At 39.2% G+C, this 20815-nt stretch overlaps 1 protein-coding gene across 4 annotated transcripts in view; it reads right to left on the reverse strand.

The window, feature by feature from the left end:
- Positions 1-20815, reverse strand: part of bcar3 (BCAR3 adaptor protein, NSP family member) — a 79026-nt gene that overhangs the window by 22756 nt on the left and 35455 nt on the right. For 3 of the 4 annotated variants that reach the window (XM_083555501.1, XM_083555502.1, XM_083555503.1), the window contains 2 exons: positions 16322-16646; positions 4089-4128 (listed from right to left, as the gene is read on the reverse strand). In XM_083555501.1, coding sequence (XP_083411627.1) covers positions 4089-4128; positions 16322-16646 — 365 coding nt within the window. Of the gene's footprint in view, positions 1-4088; positions 4129-4707; positions 5077-16321; positions 16647-20815 lie in introns of those variants that run through there. The other variant, XM_083555505.1, reaches the window with a different exon arrangement.

The following is a 20815-nucleotide window of genomic DNA, read 5'->3' on the forward strand; positions in this document are numbered from 1 at the left end:
AAAAATCTTTCTTTTTCTTAATGTATATGAAGGCCTTCAGTGTTTCTAAACCAAATTAACCCATTAAGCCTAATTGCTCTAGTTAAAAGAGATCTAAAGTTGGTAGATGATGTGGCTTACTAAGGATAATTTGTCCTCAGGTGCTGATTTAAGACCAGCTGTTCTCTTAATCATCCATGTTATGAAATCCACTGCTGGAAGGCATTACAGAACTAGTCTAAAATCTGAAGCTACTGGTCAGTGACTGTCTGATGGGTTGCCTGAAACGCCAATGTAATTGTGTGAGCTGAGACGCAGAGCTCAGCCAGGATGAAGAGGTCTCTCACAAGGCTCAGAGTACAGCAGATCTCACAGCGTGAACACAGGCGCATTGTTCATCATAAGCTCTTTCATGAGCTCTTAGTAGATTACTGTGCAACTGGCTGTGTGTTTGTGAGAAACAGAAGTCTCTCAACAGCCCTGAATAGAGGTTTCTGCTTCGTCACATTGAGATCAGCCGTTTGTTAAGTAGCTGCCACTTTTCTTACCTCCTTCTCAATTTGTCATCATAATGACTGTTTCCTGTTTCTTAACCTAGCCAGTGATTTTTGCTCAAAAACATCTGAGAGTGACATTGTTTTCTGATTGGCAAAAGACTATCTGGTTGCATCTATAAAGAGTATAATTCTGCTACTGTAATTTATGATGCAGCCTCCCTTTCTCCAAAACATCCTCAACCCCCTGGGGTAACACTGCATTCCCCACCCAGTGAAACACTGATCTTTTTAGGCACTCTTGTCCATGCAGTTCTCTCCCTCTCTCCCTTTTCTCTTTCCAATAATCTTTGATGATAATATCCATGTCACATCTGTAGAAAAGCGATCTCCGGTTTACATGCAACACTAGCTGGACCAAAGATTGACGTCACTGAAATGCGAGGACAAGATAGAACAATGCCTGTCACTTTCACTAAATCATGCCATGCTGTGTATAAAGATAACTCAGTAGTACAGAAATACTACGAATTTTGAACTATTCTAACCAAAATTACCAGCTTTTGACCAGCTTTGGCTAGTCTGCTTATAGAGGTCTGGTATAAGTGGGTTAGCAGAACTGATCCATCCTTCTACAAAAATGGACATACAGTATTAGCAAGTGAGATTGTTTGCAAGATACTGAAAATATCTATAAACGTAAAACCAAAAATATATATATCCTGAATATTCAACCTATTTCTATTTGTTCTGTTGACCTCCTTTCTAACCTATTTTCTACAATAATGTAATAATGAAATAATGTAAAGTGTAATAAACATTGTGAAAGTTGGATTATCTTTGTAATCATTGATTCGAATGTGGCTTAACATGTAGCATGAGTATTGTTGTGTAGCTGTCTTTTAATGAGTGGAGCCCTAAAGCCATGTGTAGTGGCTATATGTGTATGATGAGATCTTGTGTTCCAAGGCTCTATCATGACAATTTTATATCAGTGACCCCAAGTTACTTTTTTAACTTTCCGTCACTAATGAACAAATCCCTGATTTAACCTTAAAGGGCAGCTTAAACAGGCATCACCCCTTCTAACACAGAACGTGATAGTCTTCTATAGATCAATGTTCAAATTCGTTCAAATTCCCTTCCTGTTAAAACAATATCAGCAGTGTTTAAACCAGGCAGGGGATGGGATGTACAATGATGACTAAACCAAATACAAAAGCAGCAAGTTTTCTTTAAAGCAATATGGAAATTAATTACATTACCAAAACTGTTTGAAGGAGTCAGTTCATAGTGTAAGTCATATATGGATTCATAGTTGTGGGATAACAGTAAACATATACTGTGCATTAGTAAAAGTGAGATACAAAGATTTGCTCTTACTACATGTCCATGGGTCACACATGATAAAGTGTCTGTCGCTGTAGTGTCACTTTAGCAGATCACAGAAAATTCTAGACCAACTAATGAGGCCAAGCCGGGGTGCATTTTCACCAGGGAGATGTAGACAGCGAGTGGCTTAGAGGATTAACCAAGTAGGACTTGTAGTAGGCTTGGCATAAAAGATGTTTTGGACCACACATTCATGCAGACTCATCTCTCTTTTGAGTATAAATGTAATGATTCAGCCTAATTTTTGTTTTGATGGTCCTACATGTATATAAGGATTTACATTTCCCAAAACACTTTTGTGTCAGTGAATCACACTTGAATACTGCAGATTTTGGCATCTAATTCATGATGGGAATATCAATGAACATAGACATTATATAAGATGTAGGCTTGCGTTTCATTGACTATTCATCTACAGACCTACACTGGTCAAGTTAAGTCAAGTCAAGTCACGTCAAGTCAAGTCAAGTCAAGTCAAGTCAAGTCAAGTCAAGTCAAGTTTATTTCTATAGCGGTTTTCACAACAGACATTGTCTCAAAGCAGCTTTACAGAAATCAGTGATATGATAATGAGTGATATTCAACATCTGAATTTTTATATTAGGCTTAGTTTTAATGTATGGTATTAAAATTATTTGACTTGAATAAGACACTGATTTTAAAAGATGACATCTGATACTCTATATTAACTCCTTGGCCAAGCTATTTACATGGAAAACAACACAAATTTATTTGAATTCCCTATGCATCTTAAATTTCCATGCTTTGGACATGCAGTAGGCAGTTCTGTTATGAGGTTGACTCAAATCTCATACTACATGGATTATCCGGTTACATCCTATCACATTGTGATTCAGACTCTACTCTATTCAGTCAGCAATCTGACTCACTGTGTGCTTCATCAACTGGAATGCTTCAGTGTTATGAGTGCTGGTGAATGAAATTCAGCCCCTGTGTGTGTGTGTGTGTGTGTGTGTGTGTGTGTGTGTGTGTGTGTGTGTGTGTGTGTGTGTGTGTGTGTGTGTGTGTGTGTGTGTGTACATAGATTCTGTCTGCTTTATTCTGTACTGTATGTCTGAGGTGGGCATGTAAGGAGTTTACTCTTCACAAAGACCTGCAAACCCTTAGATGATCAGGATTTTTGTGAGTGTTTGAGTGTGTGTGAAAAAAAATAGCATTTCGGCTGGCTGAGGGAGCTGAATGTGTGGTGACAGAGTGAACTGACACAAAAAAAGGTGATTCCGGCAATACACATGGTGACACACAATTTACAGAAACAACAGCCCTCGAGCGAAAGCTTTGGAACAAGGTCACTGTGTGGATGGTGATGATGATAATGATGGAGGACTTTCATAAGAACTGGATCACATGATATTCCTTGGTATCACAGTCTGTGGACAGCTTATGAGGACAGATTGTGCTGCTGTTTTATAACCTCCAAAAACCTGCTTGTCTGTGCTCAGTGACACAGAGTGTGTTTGGTTATCTATTAATGGAAAATTCTTAATAGTTTCTAAAAAGTCCTATATAGTTCCAAGCAAGCTCATTTACATGTAATTATGTGCTCCAATTTTTTTTTCAGAGCTGCTCTGATGTTCCTCATGTAAACTCTGGTGTTTCCTGTGTTTCAGTAGCAGCTCTCCAGGGGTTTGGGATTACATGTCCTCAGCTCTTTTTATTAAAACACCACTTAAGACTACATGTAAATGAGATAAAGATCTTAAATTTGAAAATCAAATCATGCTAAAAAAAATGATTTGGACCATTTTTCCACAGACCTTTGTTAAACAGAGCTTAAATTAGAGGAACATAATCGTACATTTGAGACAGTTGTTATTCCTTTGAAGGAACATTTAGTGTGTGCGTTTGTGCATCTACAGAACTTTTTTCCAACACTGTATGTGTGGGTCTGTTTATCCAGTTTTTATTTTCAGTATATACTGCAATACATCAGACACTGTATATCTACAGAGCTTTTTTGAACATAATCAGAGATATAGTCCATAGTGAATTCTATTAATAACACATCTAAGCTTACTGATCTGTAACCACTTAGTACAGGACCTATGCAGACCATTAACATGAACCCAAACATAATATCCACACTGTCCACTCTGCTAAAACCCTTTAAACCACATCCTTGTACATTAGCATGCAAGATCAAGGGCCATTAAACAGAAATAGCAAAACACACACACATACACACACAAATGCAAATCTTACCTTGACATACTCCATGGTGGGATCCAAGCTTCCAGCGTCCCTGCGACAAAGAGACAGAACTCTCTTTAATGAACACATTCACAGAGTTTTGTCTGCTGCCCTGTTCCTGAATGTTTGCAGTCTGTGCTTTTGCGGAAGACTGACCACTGACCACTAATCACTTACCACTTCACACAGCCATGCAAGTTCAGAAACCCCCAACACACACACACACACACACACACACACACACACACACACACACACACACACACACACACACACACACACACACAGATAACAGATCATATCAAGCCAAATACTGTACAAGAGGAAATACCTTATGAAGAACGACATGAAGTCACAAGAGGAAAACCAAGAATATAAAAGAAAACCCAAAGGCTTAAATTTGTTGGTAATCTCCCCACAGTGTCTGAAATTCAGTTGGATTACAGTCAGTAGACTATAGACTGAATGCCTCACGATACACGATATACAAACTTTTCAGCAGTTAAACAAGCCTACCTGTACATTGAAATAAAGCAGAAATGAATATACATATACATATTTCTTTTAAATATAAAGTTTCATTACTTTGCTAATGAAATAAAAATTGTAATCCACATATAGTTTACGCTACCTGCAGCAGTGACCCATGCTCAGTCCTCTCGCATGCTGCATGTTTCTCTCAACGTGGAAAGCAGGAAATGTGGTGGCAAAATCAGAAAAGAATTTCGTCCCAGCACATTGTTAGTTAAAGTGGCGAGGCATGCTGCTCAGCTTTTTCTGCATTTAGCTCCGTCTCCACCACCACACCGGCCGTGACCTGGCCTGCCCCCAGCTAACCACCTTTCATCTTGGCTTACATAAAAAAATAGCCTTCTTTCTTTTTCCTCCCTTCTTTATGACGCCCTCTCCCTCTTTCTTCTTTCTGTCTTGATTTCCAGCAGGCAGTGTGATTAGGTGTCTTGCACCCTCGGGGGAATAAAGGCTTGTGTTCAGGTTCTGTTCCAGAGCCTAGGATCTTATAAAACATTCAAACAATTAAACATCTAAGTTTAGGTAGCCTTTAGCCTTGGAGATGCAAATATTTTTGAATGGATGGACATAAAATATTATGTGTTGTTCGAGCATTTGTTATTTCAGTAGGATATACAAGATTAACATGCCCATTAAAAAATCTGCGGAAAAAGCCACGTGTTATATGCTGTTTCTGACATTAAACTCCATTCATATGGCCAATATGAAAAAGTATTGTCATAAATACTTTAGCTACATACCTTAATTAATACTGACAATATGGAAATATAGCTGCATAGACAGTACATTCACAAAGATTGAACATAATGAGCATGTTACATGCAGTTAACTTTAAAAAGTAAAAATGCAAATAAAAGTATTTCATTTTTACTCTTTTTTTTTTTTTTTAGCTCATTTTAGTTAAATGTTTACGGATACGAAACCATGTTTTAATCCATCTGTATTAAAGCTGCATACTGCCGCTTGGAGCTTCATAATCGCTTTTTTATACTGTCTAGATTTAATATTCAAAGATCCATAAATGTTAATGAGCAGGCAATGGGGTGATATTTGGTTTTCCCCTTTTTTCCACTTTTATTTTTCCACTTTTATTTTTCCACTTTTATTTTTCCACTTTTATTTTTCCACTGTAAATTAACGTCTTATATTCTTTTGTCCCAATATAAAAAGTAACGTAACTGGATTAATTATTGTTGTGTGATTGCAGTCATATATATATATATATATATATATATATACTCAGGTCAGAGCAGTGTCAGGTGTAAAAGGACTAATAGTCATAGAAAGGTTGAGTGTGCAGCATCACTTATGGTGTAAAATTGTCTTATTCTGGGAATCTGAGGTCCCTCATCTGTGTCTACTGTCTTTTAGACTTAATCATTGAAAAAGTGCTAATTTTGCCACTCTGATCTCTTCTCTTTTTTTGTATATATGTTTTCACACCAACTTCATTTGAAAACACAGCATGAATATTTGTGTAATGAATACCAAAACAGGGATTACAGTATTCAAATCCTGGTGCCTCAAACAAATAACTCGGTATTTGAATACCTGTGTACACTTTGGAGTGCTTTTGTTAGCTCTCTGGGGCTCGTCAAAACAACCCATATGGTCTATATCCTGCAGAGCAGCTTGAGGCATTTAGGACACAGCCATTCTGAGACACTCATCCATCTCACTTCTCATTCTCCTGTACCTCTGCCAAGCCGCAGCTGCATTGTGTCTCAAAGTAGCGATTTGTACCCAGTTGAACTGCTGATTTTTTCCAAACCTCTCTGGTCAGGAGCAGGCCACAGAAACGCCATGTCTGGATTTCTGTAGCAAGTGAAAACACTTTATGTACACTTTATGTACACTTTATGAGACTGTATATATAGCTAGAGTATATGCTTGAGCTGATGTTTTTCTCTCTCTCTCTCTCTCTCTCTCTCTCTCTCTCTCTCTCTCTCTCTCGCTCTCTCTATCTTTCTCACACACTTTAAAACACACATATAAACACACTCACAAACACTCTGAGATTACAGAGTTGAATTCTGTTATTGTAACCATAATTTCTGCCATGTATGTGAATACACTATTTGGACAAATGTTCGTGGTCACCTGACCATAAGATTCATATGAGTATTTTGAACATCCCATTTCAAATCTTTATACCATTTGCTGTTATAATAATCTCCACTCTTTCCATAAAAAAGTTCCACTTGATTTTGGTGTGTGCTTGAAGATATTTGTGCTTATTCACTCACAAGGGTGTTGGCAAAGTCAGGTACTGATGCATGCGTAGGATATCTATAGTTGAACTACTGAGGGTGTGTGTGTGTGTGTGTGTGTGTGTGTGTGTGTGTGTGTGTGTGTGTGTGTGTGTGTGTGTGTGTGTGTGTGTGAGGAAAACGGAAATAAGTAAAAGGCAAACTAACACAAACCTGATAGTTAAAAATGTTTGTTTGCACACACAGTAAAAGGAAATCCCTTAAACCCCCTGCTAGGTGGCGCAGGAGACGAGAATGATTATCCAAAAACAAACTTAAAAGACCGAGGCATGAGAAAAGACACGAGTTCCGAATAAAAAACATTTCCACAGCTTATCTGATTAGTGATGAAAATGAAGGGGAAAAGTGTGATTCATGGGGCTGCACTGTGCTTCGTTCTGTTTGTTTGCTGGACTTATCACAGTTGTTTGGGGACGATGATGACAAGGTGAGAAAAACTGAGCTGTTCCAGGAAGAGAAGGGCTTCATGATGACGCAGGTGCAGAAAGCAATCAACCGGCTATCAACAGCTAGAATTAAGCGGATGTTTAATCAGCTTTTGTCTGCCTTTAGTGTGCCTGACCCTTACAGAAGACACTCACACAGACACATGAATAATCAGCAGTGTCAGCTATTAGGTGCTCAAGAGGAAACGTTTGTATCAAATCCGGTACTCTGTGTCCCTCATTAACTATCTTTCATCTCCACAGTTACACTGCCACACCCACAGTAGTATTCATACTGTGCCAGTTTTGTCATCTTTAATTGCTATTATGATTACTTTTTCATGTTCAAAAGGCTGCTTGACACACAATCTGATCCGAAATAGGATGCCATGAGAACAAACAAAACGCTCTGAACTAAAATTTACTTCAGTGCAAGTCCAATGACTTTTCCTTAAAAGTCCATGTAGTACGCAAATATAAGTTCACTATGTTTTGAGTTTACAGGTTTACAAGAAGTTTATAACACAGGCTCAATGTTTTTCTAATCAGCGAATTAAAACCACTATAAGGCAACTTGCAGTTTGTATGAAAGATATTATACACAGAGTAGACCTCTGGCAGAAAGGTTTGTAAATGTATTTATTTAATAATTTATATTATTCATATTTACACCCATTCTAATTATGAATGTTTTTTTTTTACTAGTAATACCACTTATTAAATTTTAACTGGTTTCTGCTGTATTACTGGTTAATCTAGTAGTATTTTAATTTAAAATTTTGTTGTTTGATTTGCTAACTATATCAACACACAATGTACCATATTCATACTAATATTAAATACATAATATCTTCTCCTGCTGCTTTTTAATTATTTCCTTCAACTTTCTCTTTATCAGTTCTCTCACGTTCCCATTCAAAATCACGGATGGAATCATACAAATGCAGAACTTTCTGTCTACTCCACTGTGTGTAGATTAGCTCTGAGTCTTAGTATAGCCATTTCACTAAATAATATCAGATATTCTGCACTGAAATCCAAACATTAATATTGCAAACATCAGCAAGCATGACATCTGCAAACTTCTCAGACTACATTCAGACTACAGGTAAAAGGAGGCAGGGCTTTTAAACATTCTCTCGATCACTCACCTGAACCTATACAAACTCCAGTGCTTCAAATGACAGACCAGATCTCAGGCCAGACCTCCTGAAAGCCAGTCAAACTGCTGTGTTCTTCTCCATTAAATCCACATTTAAGCAGAAAACTTTAAGTAAACAGGAATAAATGCGAAAAGCTTGCTTTGTGTGTGTTGCTCTATGTTCTCCTGTCCACTCAGGATTTCTCTCTCTCTCTCTCTCTCTCTCTCTCTCTCTCTCTCTCTCTCTCTCTCTCTCTCTCTCTCTCTCTCTCTCACAAATACAGCCTTCATCACCCCTTCCGCATGTCACACAGAGTTGCAACCAGGTGTTGTTATGGTGATGAGAGGACGTTGCTAGCTGTACAGTTGGTGGTGCTCTTTAGAGTGCGATAAACGTTTTTCACCTCTCCAGTGCTCAGTGACAATAAAATAGCAGACATTTGTTTGGTAACCTTCTAAATGTCAGCTGACATATGCTCTTGTATTTATGGTAAGCCAAAGGCACTGCTAGCACACACACACACACACACTCGCACACAGAGCACACAGAGCACTAGAACCCTACCTGCCTGGCTCATATCCAGAGGTTGTGTTTGTATAGCAAGACACTACCAGAGTAAAAATTCATGTCTAGACTTTATAATCATTCTGCTTTGTAATATGAGCAGCTATTATCTCAGAAAGTATTATCATATTTCACCAAAGACATTTTTTTTTAATTTTCCATTTCATGAGTTATTTCACTTCACAAGTTGCTGTTGATTAATTTCCTACAACAGCAGCTCAGGCCACAGTGCAGGCTGTACATTAAATCACATTTACATTAGTGCATTTGTTCTAACGTTATCACTGCTATAGTAACAGCCCATTTGTAAAGGCTTGTATGGCAGCAGTTTTACATGTTCTTAGACTAATGTCTATTAAAAATGTATAGTTATTATTATGGTGTAACTCAACGAGGTGGAGTTTATTTGATATTTTTAAGAGGTGTTAACATTAATGAGCAGAGCTAATAGATCTTTATCAATAATGTAACACCAGAGTTATATAATTATATACTAAGAGCATAATGTGGCTTTTGTCATTTATTCTCTGTGCTTTAAAACAGAATACTTTAATTTATTATTTTAAATGAATGTTACATTTTGCCCTAACCTGGCATGTGAATTTGATGTATTATTGCTGTAGATACTAAAAACGGCCATGTCTTTTCAGTTGCATGTAATTATACCAAAGCCATATTTATCCTCTAAGGAAAATAAGTTAAAATTAAGAATGAAGCAATAAGATTTGCCCCTATTATTCTGTTGTGCTGCTTCTGAAACCTGTTCAGTAAATGTTTTTTAGTTTTGTCAAGAGCATTGCCACTCCGGCCAGGTCTCCTCTTGTAAGACCGAGATGTTATCAGAGAAAGGCGACCTGGTTAAGTAGAGGACAAATGAGAACAGTGCAGCTTTGTTGATGTATTGTGATAATATCACTAGAGATGAGAAACACAAGTCTGTCGGTGTAGCAGTCAGACAGGGACAGGAGGACTGAGACAACAGCGAGACAAGAAAGGTATAATAACAAGGTCAGAGAGAAACAGCTGAGAAGGGACACTTTTTTTTAAAAGAAAAGCCATACTACTACTACCACCATCAAAAAGATTAACCCCTTAAATACCCAGGACATCTTGTTAGTCTTCATTCACTGTAATATGCTTTGTAACGTACAGAATGATATGCTGAACAGCTGTATGCCTTTATTGAAACTGATGTGTCATGAATGCATTGCTTTAAGCAGCACTTTAGTGGTGAAAGGGAGCATGTGTCAAACATAATAACATACTAAAGCAGGCTGAAGGTTGGTCCCCCTCTAAAAACCACCATGTGTCATTCACATGTATTTATTACTGTTACGGGAAGAGCAGCAGCTGGAAAAGATAATAGGTTTGAGTTCATGATCTCTGTTTACTTCTGGTCTCTGGCAACAATATAGAAGTAATGTCCTCACTGCCACAGCAGTTATCCCAAGTTTACTACAGCTGACAAACATACGTTTAAACACTAACCAATTACCCCAACCATTTACCCACCACTTTACCCAATTAAAATACAGAATAATGAGGAACGAGCAGCACATTTTCCCTTTTCACTCATTAAGAGTGTACACATGGTAATAAGTGTGTACACATGGTATGCAGGTATGTCCAACTGGAGTGCTGTTATGATTGGGAGATTAACACTGTGACGACTGTATGATCCTGATAGAAGGATCATTGAAAGATAATAGAACTGTTAGAAAGAACCCAGCCATTAGGGGGGCACAAGCCAGTGCACTCTTAGTGCCGGTCCCAAGCCCGGGTAAATGGGGAGGGTTGCGTTAGGAAGGGCATCCAGCGTAAAACATGTGCCAAATCAAATATGCGGATCACAAATGAGAATTTCATACCGGATCGGTCGAGGCCTGGGTTAACAACGACCGCCACAGGTATCGTTAGCCGACAGGGTACCGGTGGAAATTGGGCTACTGTTGGCCGAAGGAGGAGAAGGAGAGGAGGAAGACGTCTACAGAGACGGCAGGAAAAGGAGCAGTGTAGGAGAGTAGAGGTTCGGGTTGGTACTTTAAATGTTGGTACTATGACGGGTAAAGGGAGAGAGATAGCTGATATGATGGAGAGGAGAAAGGTAGATATGTTGTGTGTTCAGGAGACCAAGTGGAAAGGGAGTAAGGCCAGGAACATTGGAGGTGGATTTAAACTGTTTTATCATGGTGTGGATGGAAAGAGAAATGGTGTAGGGGTGATTCTGAAGGAAGAGTACAGTAAGAGTGTAGTGGAGGTGAAGAGAGTTTCTGATAGGGTGATGATCGTGAAGGTGGAGGTTGAAGGGATGATGATAAATGTCATCAGTGCCTATGCTCCACAAGTTGGCTGTGAGATGGAGGAGAAGGAAAGATTCTGGAGTGAATTAGATGAAGTGGTAGATGGTGTACCTAGGAAAGAACGATTGGCGATTGGGGCAGACTTTAATGGGCATGTAGGTGAAGGGAACAGAGGTGATGAGGAGGTGATGGGTAGGTATGGTTTTAAGGAGAGGAATGTGGAAGGGCAGATGGTGGTAGATTTTGCAAAAAGGATGGAAATGGCAGTGGTGAACACGTATTTTAAGAAGAAGGAGGATCATAGGGTGACGTATAAGAGTGGAGGAAGGTGCACACAGGTGGATTAGGTTCTGTGTAGGAGATGCAACCTGAAGGAGATTGGAGACTGTAAGGTGTTGGCGGGGGACAGTGTAGCTAGACAGCATCGGATGGTGGTCTGTAGGATGGTTTTGGAGGCGAAGAAGAAGAGGAGGAAAGTTAGGTTTGAAAGAAGAATAAGATGGTGGAAACTGAAGGAGGAAGAGTGTAGTGTGAGGTTCAGGGAAGAGGTCAGACAGGGGCTTGGTGGTGGTGAAGAGGTGCCGGATGATTGGGCAACTACTGCAGGAGTGATGAGGAAGGCAGCTAGAAAAGTACTTGGTGTGACATCTGGAAATAGAAAGCAAGACAAGGAGACGTGGTGGTGGAATGAGGAAGTGCAGGAGAGCATTAAGGGAAAGAGGTTGGCAAAACAGAAGTGGGATCGACAGAGTGATGAGAAAAGTAGGCAGGAGTACAAGGAGATGCAGCAGCAGGTAAAAAGGGATGTGGCGAAAGCCAAGGAAAAGGCATATGAGGAGCTGTATAAGAGGTTGGACACTAAGGAAGGAGAAAAGGATTTATACCGATTGGCCAGGCAGAGGGACCGAGCTGGGAAGGATGTACTGCAAGTTAGAGCAATAAAGGATGGAGAGGGAAATGTGTTGACTAGTGAGGAGAGTGTGTTGAGAAGATGGAGGGAGTATTTTGAGCAGCTGATGAATGAGGAAAATCAGAGAGAGAGAAGATTGGAGGATGTGGAGTTGGTGAAGCAGGATGTAGATAGGATTAGTAAGGAGGAAGTGAGAGCAGCGATTAAGAGGATGAAGAATGGAAAGTCGGTTGGACCAGATGACATACCGGTAGAAGCGTGGAGATGTTTAGGAGAGATGGCAGTGGAGTTTTTAACCAGATTGTTTAACAGAATTCTGGAAGGGGAGAGGATGCCTGAGGAATGGAGAAGGAGTGTGCTGGTACCGATCTTTAAGCATAAGGGAGATGTGCAGACCTGCAGTAACTACAGGGGAATTAAGTTGATCAGTCACACCATGAAGTTATTGGAAAGAGTAGTGGAAGCCAGGCTGAGAGAAGAGGTGACCATCTGTGAGCAACAGTATGGTTTCATGCCGAGGAAGAGCACCACAGATGCCTTATTTGCTTTGAGGATGTTGATGGAGAAGTATAGAGAAGGACAGAAGGAGCTGCATTGTGTATTTGTGGATTTAGAGAAAGCGTACGACAGGGTACAGAGAGAGGAGTTGTGGTATTGTATGAGGAAGTCAGGTGTGCCAGAGAAGTATGTGAGGGTGGTGCAGGACATGTATGAGGACAGTGTGACGGCAGTGAAGTGTGCAGTAGGTACGACAGACTGGTTCAGGGTGAAGGTTGGACTGCAGCAAGGATCGGCCCTGAGCCCTTTCCTGTTTGCAGTGGTGATGGACAGGTTGACGAACGAGGTCAGACAGGAGTCTCCCTGGACTATGATGTTTGCAGATGATATTGTGATTTGTGGTGAGAGTAGAGAGCAGGTTGAGAAGAGCCTGGAGAGGTGGAGATATGCGCTTGAGAGAAGGGGAATGAAAGTCAGTAGGAGTAAGACAGAGTACATGTGTGTGAATGAGCGGGAGGGCAGTGGAGTGATGCGGTTGCAGGGAGAAGAGGTGGAGAAGGTGGAGGAGTTCAGGTACCTGGGGTCAACAGTGCAAAGTAATGGAGAGTGTGTTAGAGAAGTAAAGAAAAGAGTGCAGGCAGGGTGGAGTGGGTGGAGAAGAGTGACAGGAGTGATTTGTGATAGTAGGGTATCTGCAAGAATGAAAGGGAAAGTTTATAGGACTGTGGTGAGACCTGCGATGTTGTATGGATTAGAGACAGTGGCATTGAGTAAAAGACAGGAGGTGGAGCTGGAGGTAGCAGAGCTGAAAATGTTAAGGTTTTCGTTGGGAGTGACGAGGATGGACAAGATTAGAAATGAGTTTATTAGAGGGACAGCACATGTAGGATGTTTTGGTGACAAGGTGAGGGAGGCGAGATTGAGATGGTTTGGACATGTGCAGAGAAGGGACATGAATTATATTGGTAGAAAAATGCTGAAGATGGAGCCACCAGGTAGGAGGAAAAGAGGAAGGCCAAGGAGGAGGTTCATGGATGTGGTGAGGGAAGACATGCAGGTAGTTGGTGTGAAAGAGGCAGATGTAGAGGACAGGGTGGTATGGAGACGGATGATCCGCTGTGGCGACCCCTAATGGGAGCAGCCGAAAGAAGAAGAAGAAGAAGAACTGTTAGAAAGAACAACACTTTCTTTATTCATCAAGACTTTCTGGATTTCCGATTAGAGAGAGAAAGGTTTCATCCTGTTATCCTGTAAAATCTAACAATTGAGGCTTTATCCTTCTATCAGTTTCAACAGTTATTCTGGTTTAACCTGGCTGCATGTACTATTGGCATATTGTTTACAGTTTCTATTTGAGTGTCTCACGAAATGCAATTGTGCAATTGTCAATGACGTGTGTAGTGCTGTGTAAAAAATGTGCTATACTGAGGGCTAAACATGCTAACAGTGTTTGTTTGTCTGACCCACACTGCTGCACTGACCTAAGAAAACCTGTGAGGCTATAACTAACATTACAGGAATTCTCTCTCTTATTTCATCCTAAATGGTCACTATACTGGTTGAATATTATGTGTGTTGGTTGCTCTATGGTGCTCATTTAAAAAATAACTCCGATATGTCTTCTACATTCTGTTTCCTGTCTTAGGAATGAATATAACTTGCTGTTACTTGTGTGTAATAGATTTGGCCAAAAATTGCATCATTTAGAATATTCCCTAGAGTTATGACTGATCTACTAATTTTAGACGCTTGATGAACAGCTTCCTGAATCTGGAAGCAAAATGGAACATAGTTTGATATCAGGTCCAGGACATGGTTTGTTTGTTAATTTGTTTATGTGCTTGTTTGTATTTATAGCTATTGATAGCTACACTGTATGGACAACTGTTTGTGGACACCTGACCATCACACCCGAATGTCCTTGCTAAACAAACCCTTTTCCAAAGTCCCATTTAAAGTCCAACCTCTACTCTTCTGAGTAGATTTTCCACTACACTTTTTAAAAGTGGCTGTGGGAATTTTTGCCCATTCAGCCAGAAGAGCATTAGTGAGGTCAGGCATTTATGTAGGGTGGGAAGGCCTGGGGCTACGGTCAGCATTCCATTTCATCCTAAAGGTGTGCAGGACACTCAAATTTCTACACACTAACCTTTTGGTAAACCTTTATTTTATAGACCTCATAAAATCCATATAATAACTTTTTAAAGACTTTGATAAAAGCAACCAATATGATTAAAAATTTCTCTAGATTTACACATAAAAATAAACTGTTACTGCATGTAGGCGCAGTAAAGGGTCAAAATTCATCTGCTTATAATCACAAAAATTCAGGATTAATAGAAAAATTAATAACAGGCCTGTAAAGTCTGTGAAGGATTGATGTGTTATCAGCACCATCTCACAATTGCAACCCCAAGAGAATTTATATGAACTTCATTCATATGAAATCCAGCAACATCACTCTTATGTGATATAATGGCTTTTAGATTAAGGTGTAGTGTATTTGGGCTGGTTAGCCTATTCTTTAAATCTTAATTTTACACTACAAAAAGTACACTTTTTGTAGACACTTCTACTTGCATACAGTATACACATTAACATTCTAGTTTTTTTACAATAGGCCATTCTTGAAACATCTGACTTTGTAATTATTAGTATTTTTAATTATGCATAATAAATATGTTTACCAGATCTCCTAATTGAGATCATGTTTAGGCTTCATTGCTAAAAAAGTAACCGGAAAGAATAGAAATCCTACAACTTGCCAACTCTGTTCCACTATTTCAATTAGCTGACTTAGGCTTCTATTTGTGTATGGGCTCTAACCTAATTTAGTTATATAACCCAGGCCTGTTTCTCATTTGCTTGGGTTTATTTCTTTCAAACACAATTTCGTATTTAAGCAGAAATTTATGTAAAATGGGATTTTAAAACCTAGTTCATTCTAGTGCTTACTGAGACTATTGAGTCCAAACACAGTGTCAATTAAGCATTTTTCTGACTTCAGACACAGGATGGAAAGATGTGTGATTTCCTACAGCTTGGTTTTTGTAAATGAATATATTTTATGTCACCCATGTCAATATAAACAAGCTCATTCATCTTGATTGTTGTTGACTTTTCTCTTGATTGCTGTTTTAATGATGGTGGTTGGGAAATCCTTTTAACACAACGCTACAAAATATTCCCTATTTGTGCATTTGGTTTCATTGGGAGACAGTGACAGCCATAGAGTATGATCTACTTTTTTTCTATTAGTCAAAGCTTTCAGTGAAACCTGTGGATGAGGGTCAGGTTATCATGGTGGTTCCTTAAAAATAGTAAGTGCACCCAAAACAAGCCAGCAAAATAAGCCAATGTTTCTTAACCACTAATAATACCTACTGTTTGTAAATGCAATTTGATTGGAAAGCACAGACTGGTAATTAATTCATTCTACCTAAGCTTCTTTTTCTATGTACTTCCCTATTCTCCCGGTCAGAAAAATATTTATTTCTGTCAAACACACACTCATGCACATTTGCTGTGATCCTTTACCAAATATTTTCATTATAATTAAACTAAAGCTCTATAATAGACTGCTGGTTGTTACATATTGCTGGTACCTTTGTACTGTGTAGTCCTCCCTCCATGTCTGAAAAGGATGGTTCTCTTCTATGATGTTTTGTATGAGTGGTGAAGAGGGCAGGCGGCAGCGTGTTGGGCGTTGAAGCGACCCGCACGTCTCCCACATCCTAGAATGAGCGGCAGCACCTCCCTTCTTTTTTCGAGGCAGGGTGCCATGGATAGAGATTCCCTGATAGCTAGTGGAAGGCACCTCTGTCATGCCAGAGCTCAGCAGGTCCATGGAGGAGGCCAAGGTGCACTGGCGACTAATATGCAGGTTCCGGGGCAGGCTGGCAAACTTCCCTTCGGCCATCATTCTCAGCTCTGTGAATGACATTGAAGAGAACAGTACGTCAGATAACAGGCATAAGTACTGATTTATTTCAGTCAAAGTCAGACGTTTTTGTCGGTCTGCAACCACAATCAGATGCATGTGCTTTATACTTCCTGCATGAGTTTTAATATATAAGCTTTGGTTTTTGTGGCTCTGGGGAAACACCAGCCTAAGCGGTATCGCTGTTGGGTGTCATTTCCACTGGTGTTTAGTTGGACATATGAACAGGTAATATAGTGTTAATGAAAAAGCACATCTTATAGTTATCAAAATATGGTCACACTGGTGCTGTTTTGTTCATAAAAGCAAAAAATAGGAGGCAAATTTACAAATGATCCTTTACTCCTATTACAGAGCTCTGACAGACTGAGTAATATGGCTGGTTAGAAGGGATTGTTTTAGACCACATGAGCAGCACATTTTCTCCAAAAAAAAACTGTTTACTTCAGCATTCCACAGCCTGCCTGTAGGACCACTAATTGGGCATAAAAGTGAGGCCTTATTTTTTGTACTTAACATTACACATGAGACAGACACATTTTACTTGCAGATCCACAGTCACTGTCTGATAACATCTCTGCACTTGTTCTCACAAGTCCAACCACAAACGCCTTACTCACGTACGTATTTACAAAGATCCACAATACATACACAGAGTTTGTTTGTCTTCTTGTAAAAAAGAAAACGCAGAGCTAATCTGATCAGATTTATGATATTTGCCTTAAGTTTTTTTGCATTTAAAATGCAATCTTTGTCAATTTTGTGCATAAACATCTCATGTAAGGTCATGTTCACCTGTGCTTTTTGGCTCTCTATATGTAATCTTTCCTGAGGATCTCAGCACTGAGATTGAAATGTGAATCTGCTGTGTGTTTTTGGTTGGAAAAAAAACTTAGTTGTAAATGCCATTCCCTAATTATCTACACCATTTCATGGAATTATTTAATAAGATTGGTGTGATTGGTTATATAGCTGTAATTAATTTACAACACAAACAAATGTGTCTCACAATATGCATTTGAAGAGCTCACTGTGATAATCAATATACAGGACACAATCTATTAGCGGGTTTATACCTCAGGCTTCCACATGAAATAAAGTGTATTTTGCTAGCCTATGAAATTATTTACACATCAGCTTAACACAGCAGCTGGTGGCATCTGGAGTTTTAGATTCTGTTTATTCCAACATTTAGTACAATATCCCTGTTAACTTATATCCTAAAAAATAACTTCATATCTAATGGGGGTTGAAACATACAAAGTTTGTTTTAAACTAACGGGTATTAATAAGCATTTGGTGTCTATTTTTTTAATCCTGCATTTTGATTAGGTACAGATTTCGACCGTACAGACAGTTTCGCATTGAATACAGTTTGCACTTGAGCTGGCATGGACTTCACAATTTTGCGCAAACCTTAGGAGCCATTTTAGATCAAATCCCTCAGAATGTTGTCTGAACATGTGCTTCAATAAAGGAGATTGAGGGAAGAGTCAGTATCATTTATTTACTTTACATTTACATAATGACTGAGAAATAGTGCGCTTCCCTGAATATTAAATATTCAAGCTAAAAGAATGTTTCTTCCTTTTTTTTTTTTTCTTTATTCTTAAGCCTACAATTTCCTACAATTTGAATGTAGTCTTATACTTTTGGAACCTACTGTATATTTAAATAATACAATAATGCCTATAATAGTTATATACAGGACCTTTAAATGTTTGCCAGCAAATTGAAAGCCACTGTTAATAATGAAATGTATGCATATATTTGCACCAGGTGAAAATTGTGGGTTTGTGATTTCCCTGCCCCAGACGCATACCGAGTCTTTGTGCATATTGATCCCGTTTAAGTGTAATGTTCACTCTACACAAATGCACACACACAAACACATCGCAGAGATTGTGCTGCCACATGACCCTTTGTCCTTTTGTGAGTGTGTGTGTGTTTTTGAAACTCAATCTCCGAACATGACAAGTCCTCTCTTATAGCTCTGATGTTAACTCATGATCTCATTGCAACCAAAGGCAGATTCCAGCCTGACATTAGACCAGTTTGTTTCACCAGTGCTATTATTCCCCTGTTTCAATGCAACAACTTTCATTTTATAGGCTATTATTTTTTCATTATTAAATACAGTTATGGGATCTTTACAATCACTGATTGAAACAGAAAGATCACATTACTTCTTAAATCTGAACATTTTGTCATGCTGCACATTAAATGTACCTTTTCTATTCACTCTCCTGAAGTGGTTCCTGTTCCTAATTGCTTTTTTTTTTAGCTTGGCATGTATCCTACCATATCACTTAATCCTGACGGGAGGTATATGACCAAGAATACTATACACACTCCAAAGACCTCAGCTCTGTGTTTACACATCAGACTTGTACACCTGGAGCACCTGAAGTGTCCGGAGCCTTGAAATGCAACACCCCATTCACTCCTACCACTTTTCATGTGGTGTGGCTCAGGTAGCTTATGGTAACATCCCTAGATCTATGTGAATGATCTCTGACCAATGATTATGGCTGGTTAGAAATCCCCTGCAGTATTATCGCCTCTTTTCCCATGCATACAGTGACATACGACTGAGCAACAGTCCTGTTGGCTCAGATGCCCCGTACATGATCAATGAACCATTTGCTGGCATTAAAGAAGAACCGCCTACTTCCTGAGCTGAGTTTAGAAAATAGAGAACAAGGTTTTGCAATAGAAGCAAGATAGCAACAGCAAAAAAAAAAAAGATATCTTCTATGTGTTCCTGGACATGATAGCTATATATATATGAGTCAGAGCTATGCTGTATTACTCATTTGATCCAGTATCAAGATTGTGACAAGAGAAGGTGAGCAACAGGATAGCTCACGTCCTCACACCTACTTAACAGGGATCATCTCAGTATGACTGAAACGCCATGACAATGTTCATAAATATTAGGAATGAGTACTGGCTCTTAACCTTTATCCAAAACACTGACTTACCTGCTCTTACAACACATTCCTATTGTAAGCAGTACACACACGAATGCCCTGCATGCCTGAAACGTACAGTAATTACGTTTTTTTTCGCCACTGGAATGCAGTGTGGGTCAAGCACCATGCTTTATATAACCGTAGGCTGGTATCTGAGATGGCGCTGCCCAGAGGACTTTTCACTGTGTGTGGCAGAGAGACAGCTGTTGTCTTTAAGGAATGCAGCTCAGAATTACACCAACTAATCAGTTAACTAGAAAAATTGCAGCATTTGCTTTTAAAATAAATCTCTATCCTTCTCTTCACTCCTCTTTCCTTTGAGCTAAATTTTCTGCCTTAAAAAGTCTGTTTGTTCCTGACATCATCGTTCACACTATGCCACACAGAGGTGTACATTCTTTGTTTTTTGAGTGCATTTGCATTTTACAGAGAAATCAACAAATGATCAATATGAGCCAATGTCTTGCCCCTTTTTCTTGATTCTTACAGGGATCAGTTGGATAAAACAAGGCTGGTATTATCTTCTCATGCAGGGATTGGATTAGCAATAATAACAGACCATGACTAGGTCACATTATGAACTTCACACAAATCAGAATCTTCTTTACAGTATAAACAGCTTCCAGAGAACACTGAGACATTGACAAACACTAAGGCGCATGCAACAAAAGGTTAAATACATGAAGGAGGAGAAAATTCAGTGTATTTCAAAACAACAAGTTCACCATTCTCAACCTCTGTCCTCTCACGGCCCATCTAACCCCCCACGGGAGCTGGTGGGAATCTCGTGAATAATGCAGTTTTGTTTTAATTAATTCAAACCTGCTCACTAGGGACAAAAGCCTGGGTGAGTGTGTGGGTTTAAAGAGCTCTCAGGCCAGAGTCATGCATCAAGCAAGACAGACTGAAAGAGGGAAACAGTAGAGTTCAGACTGACATAACTGCAGATCAAATCCATAAGAATAAAGCTAATACTTTTCACCAGTGGTTTAAATAAGATCATGGGAAATTAAATTCTAACATTGAATTCTTTTGTACAACAGCTTTAATGCAGAGCTTTATCTACTAATGTTACCCTGATCCCTAATACAAGACTCAAACATGTTTCTCTGGCAGCCTTATTGGATATGATTTTATAATTTTCTATTTAAGTAACTTGGATGTGTTTAAGATTCTACTCTGCT

This window comes from Silurus aristotelis, assembly GCF_946808225.1.
Source record: "Silurus aristotelis genome assembly, chromosome: 11".
NCBI lineage: Eukaryota > Metazoa > Chordata > Actinopteri > Siluriformes > Siluridae > Silurus > Silurus aristotelis.